The 16,147-nt window shown below is 47.8% G+C and overlaps 1 protein-coding gene across 3 annotated transcripts in view; it reads right to left on the bottom strand.

Moving 5' to 3' along the window:
• SLC1A7 (solute carrier family 1 (glutamate transporter), member 7) overlaps nucleotides 1-11,650 on the bottom strand; it is a 28,740-nt gene extending 17,090 nt beyond the window's left edge. For all 3 annotated transcript variants that reach the window (XM_004679022.2, XM_012722156.1, XM_012722155.1), the window contains exons 1-2: nucleotides 11,337-11,650; nucleotides 6,029-6,108 (exon numbers count right to left, since the gene is read on the bottom strand). In XM_004679022.2, the coding sequence (XP_004679079.2) occupies nucleotides 6,029-6,108; nucleotides 11,337-11,507 (251 nt within the window). In that variant the 5' untranslated portion in view covers nucleotides 11,508-11,650. The remainder of the gene's footprint in view (nucleotides 1-6,028; nucleotides 6,109-11,336) is intronic.
• Between the last annotated feature and the right edge of the window lie 4,497 nt (nucleotides 11,651-16,147).

Genomic DNA, 16,147 nt, shown 5'->3' on the forward strand with positions numbered 1-16,147 from the left:
CCCCGCCACGGTGACCTGGAGGATATGGAGACACAGGTCTCCTCTCTCCCCTGTTTCTGGTGGGCTCCTGGTGCCTAGCCGCCGAGACTGGGCCTGCCAAGTGCGCTCTCCCCAGGTTGAACAAGCCCTCTCCAAAGCAGTGATTCCCCAGAGAAGTTGGCAGGAGATGTTTTCATAACCTCACCTGCCTCCCACACTTAGATATGCTCACCCCATGTTGAATACTTGCTCTGGGTGCTGTGGGGCCCAGAAATGATGGAGATGGGTTTGTGGATCTGAAGGAGCTCCAAGCAGTGGGCATGGAGCTGCAGCCGGACCCTCAAAACCCCGGGTCACAGCTGTGAGTGAGAACGGCCGTGGAGGGAGTGTGAAGAGTCAGGCTTTGCATTTCCTTCCTGTTCCAGCCTCTCTAGCCACCACCTGCGGCCTGGGTTTCTGCCCGGGCTTCATTGCCCACACATGATATGGTGTAAAGGGTGCTTGGGAGCATGAGCACCGGGCATATGCACCTCTGAACACAGACACCTGGGCAGAGAGGCCGGAGAGCACCAGGTACGTGTACCTATAAGTATGGATGCCCAGGCCAAGAAGGGAGATTGTAGGAGAGATTAAGAGAGAGGAGAACCAGAGGGAGAAGGAGCATGGAGCTGGTGGGGGCTGGGAGGCTCGGTGGCGGCCTGTCTCTTGGCCTCCTGCCCCACTCCCTGCCTGCCTGTCTCAGGTCCCCTGTTTCAGCATTGAAGGCCTGTCAGATCTACTGGGGGGCTGAAGATTCCCTTTCCCATTTGCCCGAATCCCAGTGATCTTGCGTGCCGTGTTCTTGCTTGCCTGGCAGGCAGGGTCCAGTGCAGTCAGGGAGTCAGGCTGGACTGGCCAGATGATCCTGCCCACCTGGGCCTTGAAGGCTGAGTAGGAACTCTCTAACGGGAGAGGGGAAAGGGCATGGGAGTTGGCAACGGGTGATAAAACCCAGGAGATTTCCAGTCCCAGGTTGACAGCTGGACTCCACCCACAGCCCACAGCTGGGCCACATCACCCATGCTGAGTAACGCGGTCAGCTGACTGGACAACTGGGCCAACGACAGGGCCCAGGGCTCCCCTCAGTGAGGGCGGCAGGGCTGGTAAGAGTAGCTGCCCTCAGTTCTGAGGGGCAGGGAGGTGAGGTACAGGCTGCCCAGGCCCCCGCCGCCCCCCTTAGCCTGTCTCTGGGTGCTTGGTGCAGCTGCCCCCAGCACGCTGGCTCCCAGACCGGAGTCTGACAGCTGCTTGGCCCAGGATCATCTCCAAATAAGTGAGAACGTGGGTGTTTGGGAGTTTTCTGCCAAGCTAGAGTTCCTCGGGAAGGGGGAGAAGGGAGTATTTTTTTTAGCCAAACATGATTTCCCGATTCTAAGAAAAATCAGTTTAAAATTCTTAGAAGAAATGCAAAGGAAAACAATGCCCATACAGGAACACACATGCACAGACACACACCCATGCCCACCCCACACACAAACAACCACACACACACATACACACACACACACACCCTGCACGCACTGGGACTTCTTTGCTGTGATGTGGCACTTGCAGCCCTGAATGTTCAGCATCAGCGAGTCACAAACACATGGATCCAGTTTTCCTTGAATGGCGCCTGGTTTAAGAAACCGAAGGAGGGGAGAGGAGGGTTTGGCAACTGGCAAGGGGAGTATTGGAGGCGCTCGCTGGCTCCAGATGCTGGTTCGACCCACCCGGCTCCTTGGGCTGCTTTTGTCTGGGGATGTGAGCAAACAAGGCTCTGTGGACTCGCCATGGGGACAAGCAAATGCCAGCCTCCATGGGGCCACAGCAGGCCACAAAAGAAAAAGAGCTGCCTGCTGGGAGCTGCAGCATGAATCCGTAGAAGTAGATAGAGCTGTGCCTCTTTTATGGCCGAGGCTGAGTGTGGCAAATACGCTAGAGTCCCGGGGCATAGTGACCCCCACCAGAGTATCCAGGGACCACCTAAGTGTCCAGTGAGAGCAAAGGGCCTTTGCACACTTTCCTCCGGCCCCTGAGTGGAAGGGTGACGATAAGCATACACGATGCAAAGGCCATCATGTTGAGAGGGAGGGGTGGGGAAGAGGAGGGTCTGGACTTATTTTTATAGAAGTAAACAGTAAGGTTCCCTCTGAGAACTTAAAGAAACAGGAATTTGCCAGCTCTCCAACTAGAAAAGAAAAAGGATCGGGTAGCAACCAGTATTTCTGGGGGGAAATGGGGAAGGGAGGCTCTCAGGACCAAACTTTTCTAAAGACAGATGGTGTAATTAGCACTGATCAGTCAGCACGGGAGCACAGAGGGGGGAGCTGAGAACGGCAAGCCACTCACCCTTCCACATACCACCTCGGGGAGAAGGGCCGTGTTCAAGGACATGGCGATGCCTGGCAGATCATAACCAGTGGCTGAATTTCTTTCTTTCTTTCTTTTTTCTTTAAGATTTATTTATGGGGCCTTCCCTGTTGCTGCAGCAGGTTAAAGCACAGCACTAAGAAGCTAGAGCCACTTTAGCATGAGTTAGATCCCTGCCCAGAGGTGACCCACATGGCGTGGCAGACCTCTCCTGACCCACCTGCTGCTCCCCTCAGCAGTGTACTTCGTCAGTCAGCCTGTTCTGCTCCCCACTCTGTCTCTGGTGAATCCTCTCACTGCCCCTGCATCTCTGGCCTGTACCCCAGTTCTGTATGCATAAATAAATAAATCTTTAAAAAAACAAGATTTATGCATATAAGAAACAGGGTACAGGCCAGAGTTGTGGGTGTTGAGAAGATTCACCAGAGACAGAGTGGGGAGCAGAACAGGCAGATCTACTGAAATACATTGCTGAGGGGAGCAGTGGGTGAGACAGGAGAGGTCTGCTGTGCCAAGTGTGTCAGCTCCCTGGCTGGGGATCAAATTCATACTGCAGTGGCTGTGGACTGCTTCATAATGATGCACTTTAACCTGTTGCACCACTAGGGAAGGCCCCAGACTGAATTTCTATACCAATGTAACCTGAGAAAGAAATTTTCTAACTTTTGTCTAAGGCTTCTGTGTTCATAGTTCAAAGCTGCAAGTCTCCTTGCAGTGAATTTTTGAATCAGCAAATAATAAGCGGGGAAAGCACACACTGTGCAGGGTGAGGAAGCGCCTTTGTGGTGTCATGGAAGCGCCCGTCCTTGAGGCCTTCAAACTTACAGAGTGAGGGTAAGGCAACCACTGTGCATGAGAGGCTTGGGGGGGGGGGGTTTTGAAAGTAGAAAGACTAAAACCTAACCTTTGTTCCCTGTATTTTAAGCTAGTGCCAGGTTCCAGAGAGTGTCCATCACTACGGTCTGTTGGTACTAAAGATGCCCTAGGTTAAGCCACCCAGAGGGAAAGGGACTCCACCCGCGGGGAGCTAAGCCCAAGGCCTGACTGTAGCTGCTTGGAGAAGCAATGATTGTTGGTTCTGGGAGTCTGGGTAGGGAGGCACCAGCCAGGGCCGGGTGCAGGACCTGTGTTCCATGACACCAGGTGCAAAGAACCAGAACAACAGGGCAAGGGGTGAGATCAGATATTGTAGTTGACTCTTTATCTACTCGGAGGGAACCTTCTACTGAATGAGATATGCTGACCTTGGCCAATGAGGCACAGACCTTAAGAAGAAGACACTGGGCTTCTGCTCGGAGAAAAGATGGAGCCATTCATCACAGTCAGTTCTCAAGCCTGGCCATAAAGCGAGAACTGAATATAACTGAAACTATACTCAAAGATCCTATAAAGTCCAGCAGGTAGAGTCGTGCTCATCCAAGACAGCTTTCCTCTGTTTTGGACCGGGCTGCCAGATGAGCACCAGCCGAGGCAGTCACAGTACGCCGAGAAGCCAAGATCGCAAACCGGCCACCGAAAAGCCACCTTCCCTTCGTGCCCCAGAATCACAATCTCCGCAGGCAGATGCTCTTGGCCGCAGGGCTCTGGCTTCCTGCAGAGGTGACCCCTCTCTGCCATGGAGTGTGCTCAGGAGACCGCTCTTTGAATGAGGCGGAACCTCCTGCCTCCCTTATATTTTTCTTTCTTATGTATAGCATTTTTAGCTGGATTCGCTTAAGTTAAATGCATATATAATGGGAAGCCACCATCAGCTGTGGGGCCCTGTAAATTAATTAAAATGGCAAATCTGGAGTTGTACAATTGAATAATTAAACTGCCCTGTCAGCAGACAGCTTCCCAGTGGGTTCTCCAAGCTGACAGGGAGGAAGCTCCGGCCTGAGGCCATGTGTGTCCATCCCCCGTAGCAACTGTATTTATTTCTGTGAATGAATAAATTGGCATTTGGTTTACTTGTTGTCTCTTGCCAACATCAGAAGTCAGCCCTGACTGGCCTTGACCAGCAAGGGCCACACCCTGGTCCTGGTGAAGTCACTACTAAGACTTGCTAGAACCAACATTTATAGGAAAAAATGTAACAGCGGCAGAATTTGGATTATGGAACGATAGGAGAATTTTTTCCATCTGTTCTCCAAAATGTTTATAATTTGCTTTTATTATTTTTTGAAGTATAGAAGGTCTTGAAAAGACAATTCCTAACCCATCCTCCAAGGTCCATTCAAATGTTGGTCATGAAACCAGCCTGACTTTTGTCTCGACGTCCCTTCTACTGCTCGTCATTCGTTGAATTGGCGTTTACTCTGCCTCTGCTGTTACCAGACCCTGTGCTGGCAAGGAGAAATCAAATGAAGGACAAGGAGAGCAGTCCTTGCCTCGGAATCCTCTCTGTGGCCAGAGAGTTGCCCTGGTTCTGAAGGAATTTCTTGCTGACCAGCTCCTCCACCCCACCCCACTCTAGGGCGGGACAAAGACAAGACTTCTGGCTCATCTTTGAGTTGGGGTAGAGAGAAGAAGGTGGGGCAAGAGAAAGAGGTGGCCACAGCGGAAGTGACCCCCAATGGTCCAAACCTTTAGGCAGTCCCCTCCTGGAGGTGCGTGGGACCTGCAACTTGCCATATCTAACAACATAGCAAAGGCGATGGGATGTCACTCCCATGGCTACAGGAGACTTTATCTTAGGACACTGGGCAGTAAGGGATCCCGCCTTAACAAAGCCCTGAGTCAAGCTGGGAGACTGGAGAAAGACCTAACGCCTGTGGGGAGCCTCTAGTCTGAGGGTGCCCTCCACCTGAGAGCCATTAAGAAACTGGAACCCCAAACAGCCACGAGGAAATCAGTCCTGTCAACAACTTGAATGAACTAAGAAGTGAAGTCTTCCTTGGCCAAGCCTTCAGATGAGAACACATCTTAGCCTGTACTTTGATTGCTGGGCCTCAAGCAGAGAACCCAACTAAGCCAGGCCTGGATTTTGACCCATCAAAGATAGTAGAAATAAATGGGTATTGTGTTGAGTCACTAAGCTTACGGTAATTTTCGATAGTTATCTATCTTTCCCAAGGCCACCCAGCACATTGCTCACAAAGTGATCTCCAGAGATTCCTCATGGCTTTCACCCCAGTGAGTACTGAAGCTTAAGATCACACCCTGTGATCCAGCCCTCTGAACATTTAATAAATGCAAACATATACCCTCATATAGAACTCAGCAACTCTGGATTAGGTGTTGTTATTCCTGTATAGAGATGAGGAAACTAAGGCTCAGAGAGTGGATAACCTGCCCTAAGTTACAAATCCAGTACTGGACACTGCTGAACAGGACTCTACCTCATTAATGTCTCTAAAGTCATCCTAAATGCATTCACCAGTCAGGGCCCCTCCTGTAGGAAGAAACCCCTGAACGCCCTGGCCCCGAGCTACCCTGGAGTCAGGTCATGTCATATGACTGCAAGTCACTCATTCTAGCCACTAAAAAGTCCACAGGATGTGACTAAAATACCTAGAGCCGCAGCCGGCTGCCCAGGAAGGCCCCGAGTTCCCACTGCCCGCGGTGCTGCGGCTGCAGCCCAGCACCCACAGCAGGAGCAGGACATCTACGGAAGCTGGGCAGCATGCTCTCTCCTCCTTGGCCTAGAGCCCTTCCAGCCAGGCACCCAGCTCCTCACCTGGACACCACCAGGGGCAGGATCAGCATCTTCAACATCCTCATCAAAAGCTCTCCAGGAAACTGGAAGTAATTAATTTCCTGCAAACACAGAGAGAGCAGGGGTGATAGCAGGCAGTGTAGACCTCACAGCTGCACACTTACTGACAGTCTTTAAAGCTCTGTTCCATCCACACTGTTCAGTCCAGCACAGGGCAGCAGAAGACACAGAGAAAGTTCTTTGGGGACCTGGATTCCAATCTTAGCACTCCAGTGCTCCCCAAGTAACTCTCCTGGCTTAAGCAAGTTACTTGACCTCTCTGAGTTTTTCTCATCTGTAAATAAGTATAATAAACACTTTGTCGGTTCATTGGGAAGGTTAAATGAGAAAAGCACTTAGCAGAATTTCTGGATAAAGGCAACACACCTCAGTAATCACACGAAGGAACAGCTCCCCTCACCTTGCACCATTCACCCAACTCTCCCCGGTGTCAGTCTGTATAATGTAGCGGATGGCAAGAGGATCTCTAGGGCAGCCTGTGTGCTGTTCACAGTTCAGGCAGCCCCACGGTGCCAGGCGTCATACTGGGTACTGAGTTAGGTGTAGAAATTAGTTAGGCACGTTTCCTGCCCTGGAGAAGTTCAGGAGACTGACTTAGAGCAGACCATGGCTTCTTGTGAGTCAGTTTCTCTTCAGTATTGGGTCCACCCTGGTTACCCCCCCCCCCAGCCCACCATCACTTTTCATCACCCTTCCTGAGGGCCTCCCATTCACAATGCCAGGAGAAAGAGGGGGTTGGGTTGGTGACACACTGCTCAGTATAAAGAGCCCTAACAGGCAGGGACTTTCATCCAGTCTCCTGATAGTCAGCTGGCTCTATGGGCCTGGGTTAGGGTGCCACAACCTTACCCAAACAGCTGTCCTTGGGGTAACCAGTCACATGATCAGAACCTGACACAGAAGGGACCACTAAACCCAGTGAAGTTTGGATCTCAGGTAAACAACTAAAAAGCATTTGTTGTTTTAAAACATAATTTAACTGTTTTTTTTTTTTTAATTTAATGTATCAAATGTTGCTATTTCTGGTAATCTTGACTTAAGGTCGCTTTCCTCCAGGGTAGGATTGTGAGTAAGGTTGGTACAAGTTCTGGCAAATACCATTCAAGTTAAATTTTTGTACTTGCAACATTTTTGAAAATCAAAGCCAAACATAACCTTTGGTTAATGGTGTCATGCTTTGAAAAGCCCTAAATCATAGAATTTTGATCTTGAGAAGGGGTTTTAAAGATCTTTTAGTCCACTGACTCATTTTATAGCTGAGACTGGTGAGCCAGGAGAGGACGGTGTCTTGCCTTCCTCATAGAGTGAATTAGCAACAACTCAGGAAATCTGATCTTCTATTCCGCTTCTACAATTTCCAATTAATCAGAAAATCTACTTTAAAAACATGTACCCATCATGGCTATGTATTTTAAATAGTTTCAATTTAGTAATATAAATAGCACTATAATGATCAAAAGGCAGCACCCCCTCTCACCCACCTAATCCCCACTCTCAGGAATGAATTTCTTCCATTTCTTAACTGCTTCTCTTAGTATTGCTATTTCTACATAATATGACAATACTACTGTTATCTTTTGAGTATCTATTAACTTCCCTATTAACCATGATAACTAAGGATTTAATTTCTGGCCCCATTTTCCTCTTCCCATAATATTTATACCAATTATTGGTTACATTAGTCATCCAGGTTTACAATATTTTGACCATGTAATATTCAGTTTTGAGCTAAGTAATACACTATAACCACAGCTCCTTTCTCCTACAACCTTCATTTTATCCCTGAAGTTAATAATTAATTCACTGATTTTTCACTTGCCTTATTGCTTGTTTCTTGGCCCTGGACTGGTTGAGAGCGATGTGGGTGAGAGACCCGGGGGGAGGAGTCTATGACTGTGTTTATATTAATTTTGATTTTGCTCTTTTCCTCCCAGACTTGGGTGGCCATTTCTGACCCTTTCTATGGGTCCCGGCCAGAAGATGCTTTAGTCTTGTGGTGGGCTTTCAGGCCTTGCTTTGGGTCAGTCCTTTGTGGGTTGACTTTTGCCCACAAGGGCATGGGTAACTTCAGGTGTTTGATTTAGACATTATATTCTTTTGACTTTGGTGTTGTATACTCACTGTATTAAAATTCCCTTTCATTAAAGTCATATATGTTTTGTCTTGATGCGGTGGATGGCAGAACCTATTTAGAGCAGGCAGGTTTGGGGGTTCAGGGGTGCCCCTCTCTCCCTGCCCTGTAACACTAGAAGTCTAGCTGCCAGCCAGTGTTCCTGCCTCCAACTTCAGCTTCACCTCTGCTGCCTACAGCATCTTGTACTTCCAAGCCCAGATCCCTTTTGGAGTATTCCAATATAATCTGACTTGGTATTTACTTCTATAGAAAAGTTTTGGCTTAATGTGGTCTTTTTTTTTTTTTTTTAAAGATTTATTTATTCATACAGAACTGGGGTACAGGCCAGAGATGCGGAGGGTGAGAGAGTTCACCAGAGACAGAGTGGGGAGCAGAACAGGCAGATCGACGAAGTACACTGCTGAGGGGAGCAGCGGGCGGGCCAGGAGAGGTCTGCCACGCCATGTGGTCACCTCCGGGGCAGGCGGGAATCGAACTCATGTGGAAGCGGCTTTAGATTCTCAGTGCTGTGCTTTAACCCGCTGCGCCACCAGGGAGGGCCTTAATGTGGTCTTTTAATGAGGTCATTCAAAGCTATCTGCTTCCCATCTTAGCTAACTTGTTACAGCCCTCAACTTCTTTTGTCTTCTACATTGGCCTTGTTTGGGGAGTTTATACTTTTTTGTTTATTTGTTTTGTTTTGTTTTTACTTACTCATTAAGCTGTTCATACTGTTTGTTTTTTAATCTCTCATTTTTAGAGTTTATACTTTTTACTAAATAATTCCATTGCTATTATTTTAGAGAAATTTCAGGAAGGAAAAGGAAAATGCATATAATCTGTAATCTTACATTTACCATGGTTTAACTGGAACTCTCAAAATAATCTATACTTTAAAATTAGATAATTCCAAAGTCTTATCAACTTTATAAGTTCTTTTTACCAAAAGGACATAATACCATTTTACTAATTGTTTATGATTTTTGCCTGTTGTGTAATATTACAAAATATGAAGGGCTTGTTTTTTGAGTCATAGGCAGAGATTAAACAACTCCTGAATTTCAAAATAAGATGCTCAAGAAAGCCAAATAATTTTCACATTCTTTCTTTAATTTATCTGGCAGGTTAATCCAGACCAGAACACATTTGCATTTCCAAACAGCTGGGGAAGGCTGTTTTGGCAAAGGGGTCCCCCAGATGAATTTGACTTTTAATAACAGGCATTTCCACTTGTTTTCACAAAATCATCTTCCTGTTATTGCTGAGGACAGTTAGAGCAGACTGTGCCATTGCCAGTTTAATTCAGTACATAGTGGAGGGTTCTCTGACTAGCACTGGGCCAGGCTCACATTTCGGCTCAAGAAAGCCCACGTGACAATCAGCAGGTTGATGGGAAAAGACACCTATACTCAGAAGCAAGTCCACCAGCAGCTGGATTACAGTGGAGGCATGAGCATGGGGTTGGCATGGGGGAAGATTATTCTTTCAGATGTGGACAGGTCTAGGAAATGGACTAGTAAATATTTCTCGGACTAGGAAATGGTTCTCGATACGGGTAGGACTTGGATAGGGAGGGATTGGAGAGAGGAGGTAAGTGACATTTACTATGCATCTGCTATAGGAATCCTTTGCTTATGCCTCACAATTCTAGGAGTCAGACTGTCTCCCACTCCATTTTTCAGATAAGAGAGATCTTCCCAGAAAGGAGGTAGGATTTTTCCCAGGGCCACAGTTATTTACTAGTAGAGTCAGAGTTCCTCTGCTTCCAGAGTTCACGTTTCTCCCTAAATTACCCATAGTGGCTTAACTGTTATTACAGTAACAGTGGGTTCAGTTCCTAAGGGGGGTATTTTCCTTGTAAATGAAAGACAAGATGTGATGCTTTGAAACCCAGTTGTGGAGATTGCATTTGACATCAGGAGCTGTGGAAGAGGAGGTTTATGGAGCAGGGAATCTTCCAAGAGTCCATGGACTGACGCCCTCCTTGACCAAACTTGAACCTGGCCACTCAGCCCTTTTTTCAAAGACTTGGGCCTTGTCTTCAGCAGGCTGGTTGTAGCATAATTCCTTGCTAAATCAGTATAGTGAGACTCCCCCAGTCTGGATATCTGGTCACTCTGTCCTGCCTTCAGAAAGAATCCTGTTATGCGGGTTTAACATGAATCTCCTTTATGTCTTAGCGATTTCTGATCTATTGAACCTTCACTCCGCTCATGAGCTAAAAATCCCAGTTATCTTTGGAGTAGAGCCTGATCTCTCGCCTCTATTGCCACTTAACACTATAGTCCCCAATAAAGTCCTTGAGACTTTAACAAGGGTCAGAGACATTTTTCCTTTACCAATGGCTGAGTGTTCTTCCCTGTCCTATGGGAGATAGGGGCTCAGAGGGAGCAAGCCCTGCCCCAGGCAAGGCATCTTCACCCTTGCAGTTACATAAGCCTGAATCCTGGGGGCCTGACTTGCCTCCCTGTCCCTCATAAGCTCCCTTTCCATGAGCCAACACATCCTGGATGCTCATCTCCTGGGAGCAGTTCTCATACCTGCCTTTTCATCTGCACTATGGTCAGGCACCCCTGCAGTTGTCTCTTCATTTAGCCCCGCCCCCCCATCACCACCACCCTGTACTTAGCGGGGGGGGGGGGGGGGGGATGTCCCCAGGCTCAGATCAGACCATACCACTTCCCTGCTCAAAGCTTTCCGAGGCTGCCCCTCACCCATGCTCAGTAGTGAGTTCTGGATGCCTGATAGCCCCTGTGCTACAGACCTGCCTCACAGCAGACATTCCAGCAGCTGCCATCATGTCCATGTCCCACCCCAATCTCTCATGCCCTGCTATTACCTGCCTGGAAGATCCATTTTCTGGCCTCTGTATGAGCTGCAGTGGGAGCAGTCCTCAGACACCCACTTCGCAGCCTCCAGGACCCGTCTGCCTGCTCCCACAGCCCTTAGCCAGGAAGAGGCACCCTGCTTCTCATTCACCTGGTGATGCCAGTTAGCAACCTCTCCTGCAGCCATCTCACTGGCTTTCCTCTGGCCCTGCAGTCTGTTTATCCGGTCTGTGTTGCAGATGCCAAGGTGGGAACCAGAGAACAAAGTGGCTCGCTCACAAAGTGGCTCCATCACCCTGGGGGGCCCGTGACGCCCGGGGAGGCTGACCTGTGGTGAGAGGTGCCGTGTCCTCAGGAAGAAGCCGAGGAGACAGCCCACGATGACAGACAGCACGGACAGGATGAGCAGTCCGTTCCGCTTGCACACATCCCTCCCTCGTGTCAGAATGGCACCCAGCACCATGGTGAGCCCGGCCTGTGGCACAGGGCACTGCACCATCCCATGCACCGAGGTGAGCAGGGGCACAAGGTCTGGAGGGGGGTCTGGCTTCTCGGCAGGCAGCTGGTTAGGGGTGCTGAGCACCAGTTGCCAGTCCTATGGCCACAGCTTGCTCGGCTGCCCCAGAGGGAAACCACAATCCTATTACCAGCTGCATCATTAAGAGCTGAGAGCAGATTAGGGCTTGGGACATTAAAGCAGGTCATGTGGTCTGGGGTTTGGGCCTGAAAGCCAAGAGTTTCTCTTAAACAAGAGAAGGGACTAAGGGCTGGTAGAAGGGTCAAAAGAACACTCATTTGGTTGCTTGATTTTTTTTTTTTTACCCATCATTCCAGAAAGAACTGATGGGAAGGGGATCTGGTACTAGCAATCACTGGCACTAATTAAGTGCTTACACTGTACCAGATGCTGCTCGAGAAGCACTTACTTTATTAGCACATTAACACCTAGGACCAACCCCAAGGGGGAAGTGCTGTGTACTCTTACTTTAGAGACAGGAAACAAACAGAGGTTGGGTAGCAAATTCTGTGGTGCCAGTCATGTTCAAGTTGCTTAGCCTACGCCAGTGACTGGGAATCCCTTGACAACTCCTGGGTTCCAATCTACATTTTACTGATGAGGAGACCAAGACTCCAGGAGCCAGAGGCCTTTGGCCAAGTAATAAAGCAAGCAGGTAGCAGAGTGGAAATCAGGCTGATGTGGCCCCATTAACAGGCCTAGGGGTTCGATGCCCTTGGCAGTGTCGGGAAGAATACAGGACTAGAACCCAGGGGACCTGACTTCCAACAGGGCCTCTGACATTCACTGTGTCCTTCAGGACAGCCCTAAGCCTCAAGCTGGGGACCTGCAGCCTCACAGGGCTCTTTGTTTTTAAAGATGACTGAGCGCAAGGGGCCTGTATTCAAGTTCTTGCTCTGTTACTTCCTAGCTGTGGCCTCGGTTTTCCATCCATAAAACAGAAATAATAGTATCTACTTCTGTCGGAGAATTTGTCCCTGATCATGGATTATTGGGAGGCAGAACAGGGTCTCAAGGTGGGAATGGCGTCGGTGAGCGGAGATTCCTAGAAAAAGGGAGAAAAGGGAAAAAAGGGGAGTGGGCGCGAGGAAGACACGGAAATGGGAGCTGGGTGCAAGTCTTCCTGCTCTGCCTTCTGCAGAGGTTTATTTTATACACTTCAGGCAGGCCAGAGGGATGACATTAGCATGTGTAATGGGCTGAGATCACAATCACCTTTTTGCTAAGAATAGTCTGGGGTCGTTTTGACTTTCAGTTGAGATTATAACATTTTTAAAATCAATCTATCAAGGTTAAAACAGGTATATTGATTCACAAAGTTTAAGACTAATATTACTATATTTACCACAGTGAAGATGAACCAAAATAAAGTCCTTAAACATTATCTATAACTTAAAGGCTTTCATTCTCATAGAGACATCCTAGGGGGTAAAGTAAAGTGAGGGGAGGAAGAGGAAATTTCTTGTAAATCAAATTAAGGTAAGGTTCTTTGAAAAACTTGTTAGAAAGTTTAAGTGAGTTTTCTTGAAGTCTAGATGGTAGGAAACCTGATTAGCTCTGAATAGGCGACTTGGGTAAATTTCCATATCCAAAGACTAGATAGTAGAAAGCTTGAGTGGTTATTTAGAAACTGAATAGAAGGCTATGTGAGATAGTAGAGTGATAAGATTTGGGTTTTCCTCAGTCCGGCAGTGAGAGAGACTTTGCAGTAACAGCCATTTGTTTTTTATTAATCAGCCAGTTGTTAAATCACTTTTGACTTCAAGAGGAATTTCTCACCCTGGTGCAGTGCTTGCTTGTCAGGGCCAGGTAACCCCTTATGAGGCTGAGGCAATCCAATTGTAAACTGAAGGTTAGTCAGAATATTTTGATATTACGATTATACAAAAAAGGGGGGTCATAACATAAGTTAGCGTGGAAAGTCTGATTTTTCAGAGCATTTCCCCTCTACCCGTACCGTGTCTGTCGATAGAGGTTGCATAGCTTGTGTCATACTTCCTTAGGGCTGGTGTGACAGACCATTCAGAATACAGTTGTGAAAATAGGGATGAGCTGTAATGGTGTGTTAAGCAGGGGAAAGGCAGTTAGTATCATCATTCCACTTGATGGTTTTTGGAGAAAGATCTTTTGTTCCTGTTGTTTTGCTGTTTCATATGTGGCCTGGCCTGTCCTGCCCTTTAAAGCCAGAGGGAATTATCTCCAGTCTGTTTCACCAGCAGCCTGTAATCTCATTAAGGGTAGTCAGGTGGCCAAAGGGAGCATGGGAGCACGGTCTGTAGAGATGGGGTGTGCATTGGGGCTGCCTCCCCTGACAAAGTGGGGGTAGAGCATGGAGAGGGCCCTACCAAGGAGCTGCAGGGGTACAGAGGAGAGCGGGTACAGGCCCTGAAGCCATGGATGGAACTGATGACTGGAAGTTTCCCCTCTATTCAGGTCCCAATTTAGCCAACTAGGTGACCTTGCTCTTTTGCCCGCCTTTGAATAAGAAAATGGAGCCAAATACTTTTTTTTTTTTTGATTTATTTATTTATGCTTACAGAACGAGGGTACAGACTAGAGGTGTGGTGGGGAGCAGACTAGAGACAGAGTGGGGAGCAGAACAGGCAGATTTGTTGACAAAGTACCCTGCTGAGGGGAGCAGTGGCAAGACAGGAGAGGTCTGCCTCGCCATGTGGGTCAGCTCCCAGGCGGGGATTGAACTCATGCTGCCTTGGCTTCAGAGAGCTTCTCAGAGTGGTGCTTTAATCTATTGTGCTACCAGGGAGAGCCTCAAGGGCCAAGTACTTTTTAAGTTCCCCTCAGTTCAACAAAACAACATTTTCAAAGGCCCTGCTGTTTGCTCTTTGCTTTGGGATGTTGGGGTGGAGTGATACAAATCTGAGATTTTTTTTCCCCTCCACCTTCAGTTCTTAAAACCAAGAGTATCAGTAGGTACCTTCAAACCCAACAAACACCTCATCCTCCAATTAACCATGTGGTTTGGTTGCTGTCTACAAGAGAAAGAGAAAACATTCTGAGTAAATATCTGGACTTGGGTTCTGATCAGTGTTCAGTCCTGACCGTTAGCCATGCCATGCAGTAAGTGAGTATTGCTTTCTACTCCAGTTCTAAGAATGACCCCCACAGTGCCCCCACAACTGTGTTCCCAATCTGACACTCCCACCACCTGCCTCCCAGACGCTAAGCTTTCTACTGTGCCCACTGTCTTCATCAGGGAAAATTCATTCACCCAGATTTTCTTATAGCGCCATCTTGTGTTGTCCCTTCCAAGTACTAGAACACAGCAGTAATTAGACACAGTACCTGCCCTCACAGAGCCTCTAAGAAAATTAAGGGACTCTAGGAATTTATACTAAAGTGTAAGTGACTGATAATGAGCTTACTAAGGATATTTGCAGATTAAATCAAAGCCTCTTGGATAAGAACCTTTTTTTTTTTTTTTTTTGGATAAGAAACTTCAAACAATGCTCCAGAAGAGTGGAATTCAGTGAACCTATGTGCATATCGATACTTATACATTCTACTCTTCACCTTCAACCTTCAGGTGAGCAAGGAAAAGAAAAGAACACTGAGTATCCCTGTTTTCCTTTTCCTTCTGTGTTATTTTCGGTATAAGTGATTGGCTAACAGAGGAAAGATACGCCAGTAAGAAAGGACAAAAATTCCCTTGGTTGTTTGCATAGCAAGTATAGCTCCTTTCTGTGTTCAAAGCAAGTTTTGCTGGAAGAAAGCCTGGTATCTTGTGCTTGTTAGTGTCCTCACTAACTCCAGCTGTAGACATAGCACTACCTTGTTCTTGCTTATTGTCTTGCCGAATTTCCACACATCGCCATGTTAATGTAAATATGGTTCTGAGCTCATAGGGCATCTACACAATGAATGAAGTGGCCGATTTTTATATTGCATGCTCTCTGCTCACATGCATGCTCCATTGTCCATCAAATATGTTTATAATACACAAGGACGCAGATAAAACTTGAATTTTTAGAGATGGTGACAGCAGAGCATCAAGACTAGTCTGAGACATACTGAGTGTGGGTTTTTGTGCACCTGCACAGGTCTGATGCCCCTGGAACCAGTCCTGTTTGTCAGACTGGCTGGGTGAGGCATTTGCAGAAGCCAGGGGGAGAGCAGAACCGAACTGTAAGGGGCACCAGGTACTCAATTGTTACCAGAACGGGCGCCATCCCTCCCTACTCAGTCCTCTCTCACCCCGAAGACACACTTCAAAAGTCATTCTCCCCTTGGCTGCTATTTGGCACCTTTATCTCCTTGTGCTGTGCAATTGCCTCCACCTTTCAACCTGCATGACTACCTGAGGACCTGCCTCTGGAGTTAACCTTCCCACTGCTTCTTGCACAACCTGTGTCCAGGCGCTCAGCACCACCGCCTCTTGCCGCTAGATACCTGTTTGCTTTGGGAAGCCGCTGAGATCAGTGGTTAGAGGAGCACAGGCCAACTGCCTGCAGAACCGTAGTGCTGAGTGACAAGCAAAGGACTGACCCTGGGCAGTTGGGACCAAGATAGCAGGCAATCAGGTTAAAGAAGCCAACAGGAAATGAGCTCAGCCTTGATTTCTGGAAAAAGTCAAGATGAGAGGGGCCTCCGTGGTGGTACAACAG

This window comes from Condylura cristata, unplaced genomic scaffold (genome assembly GCF_000260355.1).
Source record: "Condylura cristata isolate star-nosed mole 26May11 unplaced genomic scaffold, ConCri1.0 scaffold00008, whole genome shotgun sequence".
In the NCBI taxonomy this organism is placed as follows: domain Eukaryota; kingdom Metazoa; phylum Chordata; class Mammalia; order Eulipotyphla; family Talpidae; genus Condylura; species Condylura cristata.